The 13,717-nt window shown below is 60.0% G+C and overlaps 1 protein-coding gene and 2 long non-coding RNA genes across 15 annotated transcripts in view; 2 read left to right on the top strand and 1 right to left on the bottom strand.

Moving 5' to 3' along the window:
* The window catches only part of ARHGAP39 (Rho GTPase activating protein 39), a 106,712-nt gene extending 103,236 nt beyond the window's left edge, over positions 1-3,476 (top strand). For 2 of the 9 annotated variants that reach the window (XM_068212621.1, XM_068212007.1), the window contains 4 exons: positions 284-375; positions 462-631; positions 2,656-3,227; positions 3,289-3,476. In XM_068212621.1, the coding sequence (XP_068068722.1) occupies positions 284-375; positions 462-631; positions 2,656-2,850 (457 nt within the window). In that variant the 3' untranslated portion in view covers positions 2,851-3,227; positions 3,289-3,476. Of the gene's footprint in view, positions 1-283; positions 376-461; positions 632-2,655; positions 3,231-3,279 lie in introns of all 9 variants that reach the window. The other 7 variants (XM_068212539.1, XM_068212376.1, XM_068212461.1 and 4 more) reach the window with 7 other exon arrangements.
* A 781-nt stretch (positions 3,477-4,257) lies between these two features.
* Positions 4,258-5,667, bottom strand: LOC137486372 (uncharacterized). Of its 5 annotated transcripts, XR_011005718.1 has the most exons (7): positions 5,532-5,656; positions 5,351-5,478; positions 5,302-5,317; positions 5,181-5,241; positions 5,085-5,148; positions 4,615-5,024; positions 4,258-4,277 (listed from the first exon to the last, which is right to left on the bottom strand). It is a non-coding gene; the product is annotated as an uncharacterized lncRNA (long non-coding RNA). The 5 variants fall into 5 exon arrangements; XR_011005737.1 differs by having other exon boundaries at positions 5,085-5,241; positions 5,541-5,667; XR_011005746.1 differs by lacking the exon at positions 5,351-5,478 and having other exon boundaries at positions 5,085-5,132; positions 5,226-5,241; positions 5,541-5,665.
* LOC137486506 (uncharacterized) lies at positions 5,077-5,497 on the top strand. Its single transcript, XR_011005753.1, has 3 exons — positions 5,077-5,157; positions 5,281-5,310; positions 5,376-5,497. It is a non-coding gene; the product is annotated as an uncharacterized lncRNA (long non-coding RNA).
* Positions 5,668-13,717: the final 8,050 nt, after the last annotated feature.

Genomic DNA, 13,717 nt, shown 5'->3' with positions numbered 1-13,717 from the left:
ACCATCCAGTGGGTTCCTCCAGCTTCTCCTTGGTCCAAGACCATAGAGGTTTCTCCACAGTGGCCACCAGAGTTGTGGTGGGGTTTTGGTGCCACTAAGCTCACAAAACGGCTCCAAGGCCATGGAGATTTCTCCATGGCGTCCCCCAAGATGGGGTCTTGGTGGCACCAACCACCTCCATGCCCAGCTGATGTCCTCCCCTGGTTCTCCTGGAGCACCCAAAGCTGTTGAGCTGGGAGGTCCCCATCGGTCACTCGGCCACCGACGCCTCTTCCTCCCACAGGGTCCCCGGTGACATCGACGAGGTCAACGCCCTCAAGCTGCAGGTGGACCAATGGAAGATCCCCACCGGCTTGGAGGACCCGCACGTTCCCGGTAGGACCTCGGGGCGATGTTTGGTGGGACCAGAAGCTCCATCTGGAAGATCTCACATCTTCTCCTCTTCTCCGTGTCCTCTCCAGCGTCGCTGCTGAAGCTGTGGTACCGCGAGCTGGAGGAGCCGTTGATCCCCCACGAGTTCTACGAGCAGTGCATCTCCCACTACGAGAACCCCGAGGCCGCCATCGCCGTCGTCCACTCCCTGCCCCGGATCAACAAGATGGTGCTGTGCTACCTCATCCGCTTCCTCCAGGTACGAGCAGCACCTTCTGCTGGCCCACCAGGTGACCTCCAGCTCTGCTTCCTTCTCTTCAGGTGGTTATGGGCTCTCCATGGTCACCATGTGCTGGCCAAGAACCAGGAGATCCACCAACCCCAGCACCTCCATCTTCCTCCTCCCACCCCATGAGTTGGTGTTTCTGGTGACCCTCCTGGTTCCTTCTCTTGAGGGGGTTTTGGGTTCTCCATGGTCACCATGCGGTGGCCAAGAACCAGGAGTTTCATCAACCCCATCACCTCCATCTTCCTCCTCCCACCCCATGAGTTGGTGTTTCTGGTGACCCTCGTGGTTCTTCTCCTGAGGCGGTTTTGGGTTCTCCATGGTCACCATGTGGTGGCCAAGAACCAGGAGTTCCACCAATCCCATCACCTCCATCTTCCTCCTCCCACCCCATGAGTTGGTGCTCCTGGTGACTCTCCTGGTTCCTTCTCTTGAGGGGCTTTTGGGTTCTCCATGGTCACCATGTGGTGGCCAAGAACCAGGAGTTCCACCAATCCCATCACCTCCATCTTCCTCCTCCCACCCCATGAGTTGGTGCTGCTGGTGGCCCTCCTGGTTCCTTCTCTTGAGGGGTTTTTGGGTTCTCCAACTTCATCACATGGTGACCCATCATCTCCCTCAAGAACCAGGAGTTCCACCAACCCCAGCACCTCCATCTTCCTCCTCCCACCCCATGAGTTCATGTTCCTCGTTGATCCTTCTGGTTCCTTGAGGTGGTTTTGGGCTCTCCAAGGTCACCATGTGCTGACCCCCATTTTCCACAAAAACCAGGAGGTCCATGTGGTTCTTCCACCCATCTCCCACCAGCCCCATCACCTCCATCTTCCTGCTCCCTCGCTAGGTGTTTGTGTCCTCTTGTGTGATCTCCTGGCTTGGTTCCTTCTCTTGAGATAGTCTTGGATTCTCCAACTTCACCACATGGTGACCAAGAACCAGGAGTTCTACCAACCTCATTACCTCCATCTTCCTCCTCCCACCCCATGAGTTGGTGTTTCTGGTGACCCTCCTGGTTCCTTCTCTTGAGGGGGTTTTGGGTTCTCCATGGTCACCATGTGGTGGCCAAGAACCAGGAGTTTCATCAACCCCATCACCTCCATCTTCCTCCTCCCACCCCATGAGTTGGTGTTTCTGGTGACCCTCCTGGTTCCTTCTCTTGAGGGGGTTTTGGGTTCTCCATGGTCACCATGCGGTGGCCAAGAACCAGGAGTTTCATCAATCCCAGCACCTCCATCTTCCTCCTCCCACCCCATGAGTTGGTGTTTCTGGTGACCCTCCTGGTTCTTCTCCTGAGGCAGTTTTGGGTTCTCCATGGTCACCATGTGGTGGCCAAGGACCAGGAGTTCCACCAATCTCATCACCTCCATCTTCCTCCTCCCACCCCATGAGTTGGTGCTCCTGGTGACTCTCCTGGTTCCTTCTCTTGAGGGGTTTTTGGGTTCTCCAACTTCATCACATGGTGACTCCCATCTCCCTCAAGAACCAGGAGTTCCACCAACCCCATCACCTCCATCTTCCTTCTCCCACCCCATGAGTTCATTCTCCTGGTTGATTCTCCTGAGGTGGTTTTAGGTTCTCCAACCTCACCACATGATGACCCCCATCTCCCTCAAGAAGCAGGAGGTCCATGTGGTCCTTCCACCCATCTCCCACCGGTCCTATCACCTCTACCCACTCCAGATATTCATGTGCCCAGTGACCCTCCTGGTTCCTTCTCCTGAGGTCTTCTTGGGTTCTCCAAGGTCACCACATGGTGACCACCATCTCCTTCAAGAACCAGGAGGTCTATGTGGTCCTTCCACCCATCTCCCACCCACCTCCATCACCTCCACCCACCCCAGGTGTTCATGGCCTCCTGGATGACCCTCCTGCTTCCTTCTCTTGAGATGGTTTTGGGTTCTCTAAGGTCACCACGTGGTGAAGAACCAAGTCCACCTGGTCCTTCCACCCATCTCCCACCAACGCCTTGACCTCCACCTTTCTCCTCCCACCACCTCTAGGTCTTTGTGCAGCCGGCCAACGTGGCCGTCACCAAGATGGACGTCAATAACCTGGCCATGGTGATGGCCCCCAACTGCCTGCGCTGCCAATCGGACGACCCGCGGATCATCTTCGAGAACACGCGCAAGGAGATGTCCTTCATCCGTGTCCTCATCCAGCACCTGGACACCAGCTTCATGGAGGGCGTCCTATAGCGGCTGCCACCGCGCTGTCCCCACCCCGCCACTGGCCCCCTGTCCCCTCCGAGGGTCGAAGTCCCCAGGTGGTGGCACCTATCTCCATCAAGAAACAGGAGGTCCATGTGGTTCTCCACCACGTGGTGAGCTCCATCTCCACCAAGAAACAGGAGGTCTGTGAGGTTCTTCACCATGTGGTGAGCTCCATCTCCACCAAGAACCAGGAGGTCTGTGAGGTTCTTCACCATGTGGTGAGCTCCATCTCCACCAAGAAACAGGAGGTCTGTGAGGTTCTTCACCATGTGGTGAGCTCCATCTCCACCAAGAACCAGGAGGTCTGTGAGGTTCTTCACCACATGGTGAGCACCATCTCCACCAAGAACCAGGAAGCCCATGTGGTTTTTCACCGTGTGTGTGGTGGGTTCCATCTTCACCGAGAACCAGGAGGTCCATGAGGTTCTCCAACTTCACCACGTGGTGACCTCCATCTCCACCAAGAACCAGGAGGTCCATGAGGTTCTCCAACTTCACCACGTGGTGAGCTCCATCTCCAGTCAGCCCTCATGGACAGAGGGCGTCCAGGGATCGTCTCTGTCCCTTCCCACCTGGACAAGGAGAAGTCCTTGAGGTCCATCCCGACCTTCTGGCTGTGTCACTGCCTGGTTCTTCGCTGGGGGAGTCATGAGGAACGTCCTGGCTCTGTGGGGTCTCCATGGGCTTGGGAAGGCGGGAGAAGTTCACCTGGACACCAGGGGACTACAGTGACCATTGTCCCCCACAGGGAAGAGACCTGGGAGGTCCCCATGGGAGTGGTGGCCCGGGGGGGTCGTGGTGGCCGATTGTCCATCCTGGAAGAGCTGGGTGGGCTGGATGTCCCCCGTGTCACCATGTCCATCCTGTCCCACACATGTTGGCACCAGCAGGACCTGTCCCAGCACCCACCGGGTCTGCCCAGCCCTGTTGGACCTGTCCCAGGAACCTCCCATCTCCTCCTGGCTCTCCTGGGCCCATCATGGGGTCCATCATCTCCTCCTGGTCCTACAGGACCTGTCTTGGGGTCCTGAACATCCTGAACATCTCCTCCTGAACCCATCTCGGAGTCCACCATCAACTCCTGGAGCCATTTTGGGGTCCATCATCTCCTGGTCCTCCTGGACCCATCTTGGCCCTCATCATCTCCCCCACCTTCTCCTGGACCAGTTTTGGTGCCCTTCCCCTCCTCCAGATCCTGCCCAACCTCTCTTGGTGGCCCAGATCTCCTTCTGGACCCACCTTGGTACCCACCAACTTCTCTTGGTCCTGGAAAACCCACCCAGGACAGCTCTGCTTGACCCTTCTGGACCCAACTTGGTGCCCATCATCTCCTCCAGGACCCACCTGGGCACCCGTCTCCACTTGGTTCTGCCCAGCCCACCTCGGTGTTCTCAGTGTCCTCCAGGACCCATCTTGGTGTCCCTCATCTCCTCCTGGACCCACCTGGGTGGCCCCCATCTCCTCCAGGTCCAACCCTGGTGCCCCCAAATCTCCACCTGGTCTTGCCCAACCCACCTAGGCACCATCATCTGCTCTAGATCCCACCTGAGCACCCCCAGATCCCTCCAGGTCCTCCTGGTCTCCCCATATCTCCACCAGGTGACCCCAACCAACCTTGGTGCCTCCACCTCTTCCAGGTTTCACCTTGGTGACCCCAAATCTCCTCCAGGTCCTCCAGATCCCACCTTGGTACACCCATCACTTCCAGGACCCAAATCTTGGTGACCTCAAATCTCCTCCAACTCCAACCTTGGTTCCCCCCGATCTCCTCCAGGTCACACCTTGGTGCCCTCAGCCTCCTTCAGGACCAACCTTGGTGCCCTCAATCTTCTTCAGGACACCATCATCTGCTCCAGGTCCCACCTGAGCACCCCCCAACTTCCACCAGGTCCTCCAGGACCCACCTTGGTGCCCCCCAACCTCCAGCAGGTCCCACCTTGGTGCCCCCTCCTCTTCCATGTCCTCTAGATCCCACCTTGGTGACCCCAAATCTCCACCTGGTCCCACCTTGGTGACCCTCAACTTCCAGCAGGACTCCCTTGGTGCTCCCACCACTTCCAGGACCCACCTTGGTGACCCCAAACCTTCTCCAGGTCCCACCTTGGTGCTCCTGAATCTCCTTCAGGTCCTCTATGTCCCATCCTGATGGACCCCAACCTCTTCCAGGTCCTACTTTGGTGCCCCACAATGTCCACCAGGACCCATCTTGGTGCCCCCACCACTTCCAGGTCCCACCTTGCTGACCCCAAATCTCCTCCAGGTCCCACCTTGGTGCCCCCCAACCTCCACCAGGTTCCACTTTGGTGCCCCCCAACTTCTAGCAGGACCTCCTTGGTGCCCCCACCTCTTCCAGGTCCCACCTTGGTGACCCCAAATCTCTGCAGGTCCCACCTTGGTGACCCCAAATCTCTGCAGGTCCCACCTTGGTGCCCCCACCTCTTCCAGGTTTGACCTTGGTGACCCCAAATCTCCACGGGGGTCCCACCCTGGTGCCCCCAGATCTCCACCAGGTCCCACCTTGGTGACCCCAAATCTCCACGAGGTCCCACCCTGGTGCCCCCAGATCTCCTCCAGGTCCCACCTTGGTGATCCCAAATCTCCTCCAGGTCCCACCTTGGTGATCCCAAATCTCTGCAGGTCCCACCTTGGTGCCCCCAGATCTCTACAGGTCCCACCTTGGTGCCCCCAGATCTCCACCAGGTCCCACCTTGGTGACCCCAAATCTCCTCCAGGTCCCACCTTGGTGCCCCCAGATCTCCTCCAGGTCCCACCTTGGTGATCCCAAATCTCCTCCAGGTCCCACCTTGGTGATCCCAAATCTCTGCAGGTCCCACCTTGGTGCCCCCAGATCTCCACCAGGTCCCACCTTGGTGATCCCAAATCTCCTCCAGGTCCCACCTTGGTGCCCCCAGATCTCCACCAGATCCCACCTCCACCAGGTCCCACCATGGTGACCCCAAATCTCTGCAGGTCCCACCTTGGTGCCCCCAGATCTCCACCAGGTCCCACCATGGTGACCCCCAATGTCCATCAGCTCCACCAAAATGGGACAGGTCCCCAAGGCCTGGAGGTGTCCCCAAAATGGGGGCTGGTCCCAAAGCAGGGGGGTCCCGTGGAGGTGTCCCCAAGACCCCGGGAGGGTCCCCAAGGTGGGAGGGGGTGCCCAAAGTGGGGATGGTCCCCAAAATGGGGCTCCCATGGGTGAGGACCCCAAAATGCTGGGGGTCCCCAAAGTGGAGAAGGTCCCTGAAATGGTGGGGTCACCAAGGAGGGGACAGTCCCCAAAATGGGGGGGGGGGGGGGGGGGGGTCCCAGAGGGGATCCCATGGGCGATGTCCCGAAAATGGGGGGTCCCACAGGAGGGTCCCATGGGTGGGAGGTCCCCAAAATGGGGGGGGGGGGTCCCCAAAATGAGGGGATGGTCCCCAAAATGGAGTTCCCATGGGTGATGTCCCCAAGGATCCCCAAATGGCAGAAGGTCCCCAAGATGGAGTCACCAAGGTGGGGACAGTCCCCAAAATGGAAGGGGGGGGTCCCATGGAGGGGGTCCCCAAAATGAGGGGATGGTCCCCAAAATGGGGACGGTCCCATGGGTGATGTCCCCAAAATGGGGGGTCCCCCAAAATGGGAGGGGGTCCCCAAATTGGGAGAAGGTCCCCAAATTGGAGAAGGTCCCCAAAATGGAGTCAGTCCCCAAAATGGGGGTCTCATGGGTGATGGCCCCAAAATGGGGGGGGTCCCCAAATTGGGAGGGGGTCCCCAAATTGGGAGAAGGTCCCCAAAATGGAGTCAGTCCCCAAAATGGGGGTCTCATGGGTGATGGCCCCAAAATGGGGGGGGTCCCCAAATTGGGAGAAGGTCCCCAAAATGGAGTCAGTCCCCAAAATGGGGGTCCCATGGGTGATGGCCCCAAATTGGGGGGGTCCCCCAAAATGGGAGAAGGTCCCCAAATTGGAGAAGGTCCCCAAAATGGAGTCAGTCCCCAAAATGGGGGTCTCATGGGCGATGTCCCCAAAATGGGGGGGGTCCCCAAAATGGGAGGGGGTCCCCAAATTGGGAGAAGGTCCCCAAAATGGAGTCAGTCCCCAAAATGGGGGTCCCATGGGTGATGGCCCCAAAATGGGGGGGTCCCCCAAAATGGGAGAAGGTCCCCAAATTGGAGAAGGTCCCCAAAATGGAGTCAGTCCCCAAAATGGGGATGGTCCCATGGGTGATGTCCCCAAAATGGGGGGGTCCCCCAAAATGGGAGGGGGTCCCCAAAATGGAGTCAGTCCCCAAAATGGGGGTCCCATGGGTGATGTCCCCAAAATGGGGGGGTCCTCCAAAATGGGAGGGGGTCCCCAAATTGGAGAAGGTCCCCAAAATGGAGTCAGTCCCCAAAATGGGGACGGTCCCATGGGTGATGGCCCCAAAATGGGGGGGGGGTCCCCAAAATGGGAGAAGGTCCCCAAATTGGAGAAGGTCCCCAAAATGGAGTCAGTCCCCAAAATGGGGGTCCCATGGGTGATGTCCCCAAAATGGGGGGGTCCCCCAAAATGGGAGGGGGTCCCCAAATTGGGAGAAGGTCCCCAAAATGGAGTCAGTCCCCAAAATGGGGGTCCCATGGGTGATGGCCCCAAAGTGGGGGGGGGGGGGGTCCCAAATTTGGGGGAGGGGGGGTCCGCAAATTAGGGTGGGAGTCCCCAAAATGGGGTGTCCCCAAAGGGGAGAAGGTCCCCAAAATGGAGGGGACCCCCTCCAAAAAAAGGGGGGGGCGGGGGGGGTTCCCAAAATGAGGGGATCCCCAAAATGGGGGTCCCGTGGGTGATGTCCCCAAGGATCCCCCAAAGTGGAGACGGTCCCCAAAAAGGGGCGGGGGTGGGGGTCCCCAAATTAGGGTGGGGGTCCCCAAATTAGGGTGGGGGTCCCCAAATTGGGGTGGGGGTCCCCAAAATGGGGTGTCCCCAAAGCCTGAGGGATCCCCAAAGGGGAGAAGGTCCCCAAAATGGAGGGGATCCCCAAAATGGGGGTCCCGTGGGTGATGTCCCCAAGGATCCCCCAAAGTGGAGACGGTACCCAAAAAGGGGCGGGGGTGGGGGTCCCCAAATTAGGGTGGGGGTCCCCAAATTGGGGTGGGGGTCCCCAAGTTGGGGTGGGGGTCCCCAAAATAGGGTGGGGGTCCCCAAATTGGGGTGGGGGTCCCCAAATTGGGGTGGGGGTCCCCAAGTTGGGGTGGGGGTCCCCAAGTTGGGGTGTGGGGGAGCCCCCAAACTGGGCGTGGTGGGGACAAGCCAGCGCTACCTCCCAGCTCTGCTCACTGCCAGGGGACCCCCCCCCTTTTCCTCCACGTCCGCTCAATTAAGTTCTAATTAATTCTTAATTAATTAATTAATTCCTGGCCTTCGTTCCCCTCATTTTCAAATAATTTCCCCTCTTTTTTTTTTTTTTTTTTTCCCGGCTTTTTTTTTTTTTTTTTTCAAACCTCGAGGTTTTTATTTATTGTTATTATTATTATTAAAAAAAAAAAAGCGACTGGAAAAGAATTAAAATAAAAATCCCAACTTAACGGGACGGACCCGGCCCTCGCTCCCTGCCCGGGGCTTTCCCAAGGATTCCCCCGATCCCGGGAATTCCGGGAATTTTCCTTCCCCTCCCCGCCATCCCCAGAGGGGGGGGGATGGGGGTTGGATTTTGGGGGTCCCCCCAAAAAGGGGCCGCCGAATTCTGTATTTGGGGGGGCTCCGGCCTCCCCCCCGCGTGTGAATAAAGCTCCGTATGGAAAGAGCTGCTCGTTCCCGGTGCCTTGGGAGCGGGAAAAGGCCGGGATTTGGGATGGGAGCGGGAAAAAGGCGGGGATTTGGGATGGGAGGATGGGATTTGGGATGGGAGGATGGGATTTGGGATGGGGGGATGGGATTTGGGATGGGAGGATGGGATTTGGGATGGGGAGGATGGGATTTGGGATGGGAGGATGGGATTTGGGATGGGAGGATGGGATTTGGGATGGGAGGCGGGGATTTGGGATGGGAGGATGGGATTTGGGATGGGAGGCGGGGATTTGGGATGGGAGGGCGGGGGATTTGGGATGGGAGGCGGGGTTTTGGGATGGGAGGATGGGATTTGGGATGGGAGGCGGGGATTTGGGATGGGAGGCGGGGGATTTGGGATGGGAGGCGGGGATTTGGGATGGGATGGGATTTGGGATGGGAGGCGGGGATTTGGGATGGGAGGCGGGGATTTGGGATGGGAGGATGGGATTTGGGATGGGAGGCGGGGATTTGGGATGGGAGGCGGGGATTTGGGATGGGAGGATGGGATTTGGGATGGGAGGATGGGATTTGGGATGGGAGGCGGGGATTTGGGATGGGAGGCGGGGATTTGGGATGGGAGCGGGAAAAGGCCGGGATTTGGGATGAGAGGCGGGGGATTTGGGATGGGAGGCGGGGATTTGGGATGAGAGGCGGGGATTTGGGATGGGAGACGGGGATTTGGGATGGGAGGATGGGATTTGGGATGGGAGGATGGGATTTGGGGTGGGAGCGGGGAAAAGGCAGGGATTTGGGATGGGAGGCGGGGATTTGGGATGGGAGGATGGGATTTGGGATGGGAGGATGGGATTTGGGATGGGAGGCGGGGATTTGGGATGGGAGGATGGGATTTGGGATGGGAGGATGGGATTTGGGATGGGAGGATGGGATTTGGGATGGGAGGCGGGGACTTGGGATGGGAGGCGGGGATTTGGGATGGGAGGCGGGGATTTGGGATGGGAGGCGGGGATTTGGGATGGGAGGATGGGATTTGGGATGGGAGGATGGGATTTGGGATGGGAGGATGGGATTTGGGATGGGAGGATGGGATTTGGGATGGGAGGATGGGATTTGGGATTGGGAGGCGGGGATTTGGGATGGGAGGATGGGATTTGGGATGGGAGGCGGGGATTTGGGATGGGAGGATGGGATTTGGGATGGGAGGATGGGATTTGGGATGGGAGGCGGGGATTTGGGATGGGAGGCGGGGATTTGGGATGGGAGGATGGGATTTGGGATGGGAGGATGGGATTTGGGATGGGAGGATGGGATTTGGGATGGGAGGCGGGGATTTGGGAATGGGAGGCGGGGATTTGGGATGGGAGGCGGGGTTTTGGGATGGGAGGATGGGATTTGGGATGGGAGGCGGGGATTTGGGATGGGAGGATGGGATTTGGGATGGGAGGATGGGATTTGGGATGGGAGGCGGGGATTTGGGATGGGAGGCGGGGATTTGGGATGGGAGGCGGGGCTTTGGGATGGGAGGCGGGGATTTGGGATGGGAGGCGGGGATTTGGGATGGGAGGATGGGATTTGGGATGGGAGGCGGGGATTTGGGATGGGAGGCGGGGATTTGGGGTGGGAGGCGGGGATTTGGGATGGGAGGCGGGGATTTGGGATGGGAGGCGGGGATTTGGGATGGGAGGATGGGATTTGGGATGGGAGGATGGGATTTGGGATGGGAGGATGGGATTTGGGATGGGAGGCTGGGATTTGGGATGGGAGGATGGGATTTGGGATGGGAGGATGGGATTTGGGATGGGAGGATGGGATTTGGGATGGGAGGCGGGGACTTGGGATGGGAGGCGGGGATTTGGGATGGGAGGCGGGGATTTGGGATGGGAGGATGGGATTTGGGATGGGAGGATGGGATTTGGGATGGGAGGCGGGGATTTGGGATGGGAGGCGGGGTTTTGGGATGGGAGGATGGGATTTGGGATGGGAGGCGGGGATTTGGGATGGGAGGATGGGATTTGGGATGGGAGGATGGGATTTGGGATGGGAGGATGGGATTTGGGATGGGAGGCTGGGATTTGGGATGGGAGGATGGGATTTGGGATGGGAGGATGGGATTTGGGATGGGAGGATGGGATTTGGGATGGGAGGCGGGGACTTGGGATGGGAGGCGGGGATTTGGGATGGGAGGCGGGGATTTGGGATGGGAGGATGGGATTTGGGATGGGAGGCGGGGATTTGGGATGGGAGGCGGGGATTTGGGATGGGAGGCGGGGTTTTTGGGATGGGAGGATGGGATTTGGGATGGGAGGCGGGGATTTGGGATGGGAGGATGGGATTTGGGATGGGAGGATGGGATTTGGGATGGGAGGCGGGGATTTGGGATGGGAGGCGGGGATTTGGGGTGGGAGGCGGGGATTTGGGATGGGAGGCGGGGGATTTGGGATGGGAGGCGGGGATTTGGATGGGAGGATGGGATTTGGGATGGGAGGATGGGATTTGGGATGGGAGGCGGGGGATTTGGGATGGGAGGATGGGATTTGGGATGGGAGGATGGGATTTGGGATGGGAGGCGGGGATTTGGGGGTGGGAGGCGGGGATTTGGGATGGGAGGATGGGATTTGGGATGGGAGGCTGGGATTTGGGATGGGAGGATGGGATTTGGGATGGGAGGCGGGGGATTTGGGATGGGAGGATGGGATTTGGGATGGGAGGATGGGATTTGGGATGGGAGGATGGGATTTGGGATGGGAGGCGGGGACTTGGGATGGGAGGCGGGGATTTGGGATGGGAGGCGGGGATTTGGGATGGGGAGGATGGGATTTGGGATGGGAGGATGGGATTTGGGATGGGAGGCGGGGATTTGGGATGGGAGGCGGGGGATTTGGGATGGGAGGCGGGGATTTCAGATGGGAGGATGGGATTTGGGATGGAGGCGGGGATTTGGGATGCGAGGATGGGATTTGGGATGGGGAGGAGGGGATTTGGGATGGGAGGAGGGGATTTGGGATGGGAGGATGGGATTTGGATGGGAGGATGGGATTTGGGATGGGAGGCGGGGATTTGGGATGGGAGGATGGGATTTGGGATGGGAGGCGGGGATTTGGGATTCTGGCTGTCCCCAAGTGTCCCCAGGGCCCTGTTCCTCCGGTCCCCGCCCGGAGCCTTTTCACTGCCGCACCAAAGCGAGGCGGTGCTCCCCGCATTGCGGTCCCCCAGGCCGCCACTTCCGGTCGCCGCTGTCGCGACAGGGCGTGGTCCCGTGGGGGTCGCCGCTCGCTGTCGCGACAAAGAAGCCGCGAGTGCTTTTATGACCCGGCTCAGTGGGGGCTTTTTATAGGGGAATCTACAGAGGAAAACCCCAAACGGCCCCGCCCATCGCAGGGACCCCCGGAGCCTCCCCTAAAACCCCACAGGGAACCCCAAACCAGCCCAGGGACTTCCCGGAGACCCCCAAAACCACCCCAGGGACTTCCCCGGGACCCCAAAACCACCCCAGGGACTTCCCCCGGGACCCCCAAACCACCCCAGGGCCCCCAAAACCACCCCAGGGACTTCCCCGGGAGCCCCAAAACCACCCCAGGGACTTCCCCGGGACCCCAAAACCACCCCCAGGGACTTCCCCGGGACCCCCCAAAACCACCCCAGGGACTTCCCCGGGACCCCAAAAACCACCCCAGGGCCCCCAAAACCACCCCAGGGACTTCCCCAGGACCCCAAAACCACCCCAGGGCCCCCAAAACCACCCCAGGGACTTCCCCGGGACCCCAAAAACCATCGCAGGGCTCCCCCAAAACCACCCCAGGGACTTCCCCGGGACCCCCAAAACCATCCCAGGGACTTCCCCGGGACCCCCAAATCCACCCCAGGGACTTCCCCGGGACCCCAAAACCACCCCAGGGCCCCCAAAACCACCCCAGGGACTTCCCCAAGAGCCCCAAAAACCATCGCAGGGCTCCCCAAAACCACCCCAGGCACCCTCAAACCAGGCTTTCCCCCTCACCCCCCCTCCAATTCCAGGGGTTCCCCTCAGGTACCCCCCCTAAACCAACTCCCCCCAATACAGGACCCCCCCTAAACCACCCTAAAGACCCCAAAACCACCCCGAGGTCACCCCAAAAAAAACCCAGGACCTCCCTAAACCAAATCCTCACACTCCAAGGACGCCCTAAACCACCCTAAAGACTCCCTCAGACCCCACAACCACCCCAAGAACCCCAAAACCAGCTCGCCCCCAATTCCCGAGGTTCCCCTCAGGAATTCCCCCCTCACGAATTCCTCCCTCGGGCATCTCCCCCCTCACGAATTCCCGCCGCGGGCCCTCAGGAGGACCGGGCTGGGGTTGCGCCGCCGTTCCCGCAGGAATTCCGCTTCCCAGCGCTCCGGCAGCGCCCTCAGCTCCCGGTGCCGCTCAGCGGCCTCGGGATCGGGATCGGGATCGGGACCGGGATCGGGACCGGGACCGGGACCGGGATTGGGATCGGGACCGGGACCGGGAATCGAGAGAAGCTCCAGGAGGACGCTGGGGCCGCCTCACAGCGAACCTCGCGCTCCTGCCGCAGGCTAGCCAATAGGGAAGCAGGGATTCCTGATCGACAGCAAGAGGAGCCAATGAACATCAGAGTACCGCAAAACGCCCGCCCACACAACCAAAACCAATGAGAAGCTACGATGGCCTTTGACAGACACCTAGAAGAGCCAATAACACCTCGAGGCCCCGCCCCTTTTGTGGACTCGCTCGCTGATTGGCCGACGCAGCGCGCAGACCCGGAGGTGGAGCTTCCGTACGGGCAGGGGCGGGTGGGGGCTGCGGGCAGGCGGTGAGTGGGGGACGCCATGTTGGGGGGGGGCGCCGGGGCGGGTTTGGGGGTTCGGGGGGGTCCCTGGGGGGGTTCCGGAGATTGGGGGGACCCTGCGGGAGGTGGGGGGACCCTGCGGGAGGTAAGGGGGTCTGGGGGCGCTCCTTGGGGGGTTTTGGGGAATTGGGGAGGGGTTCCGGGCTGGATTGAGAAGGATGGGAAGGACCCTGTGGGTGGGACGGGTTGGATTGGGGGTCCGGGGGGGGGGGGGTCCCTGAGGGGATTTGGGGGGGTCCCAGGGGAAGGGGGAGC

Source organism: Anomalospiza imberbis, chromosome 1, assembly GCF_031753505.1.
Source record: "Anomalospiza imberbis isolate Cuckoo-Finch-1a 21T00152 chromosome 1, ASM3175350v1, whole genome shotgun sequence".
NCBI classification, from domain to species: domain Eukaryota; kingdom Metazoa; phylum Chordata; class Aves; order Passeriformes; family Viduidae; genus Anomalospiza; species Anomalospiza imberbis.
The sequence above is the reverse complement of the archived record's forward strand: the minus strand, read 5'-3'. Positions and strand labels throughout refer to the sequence as shown.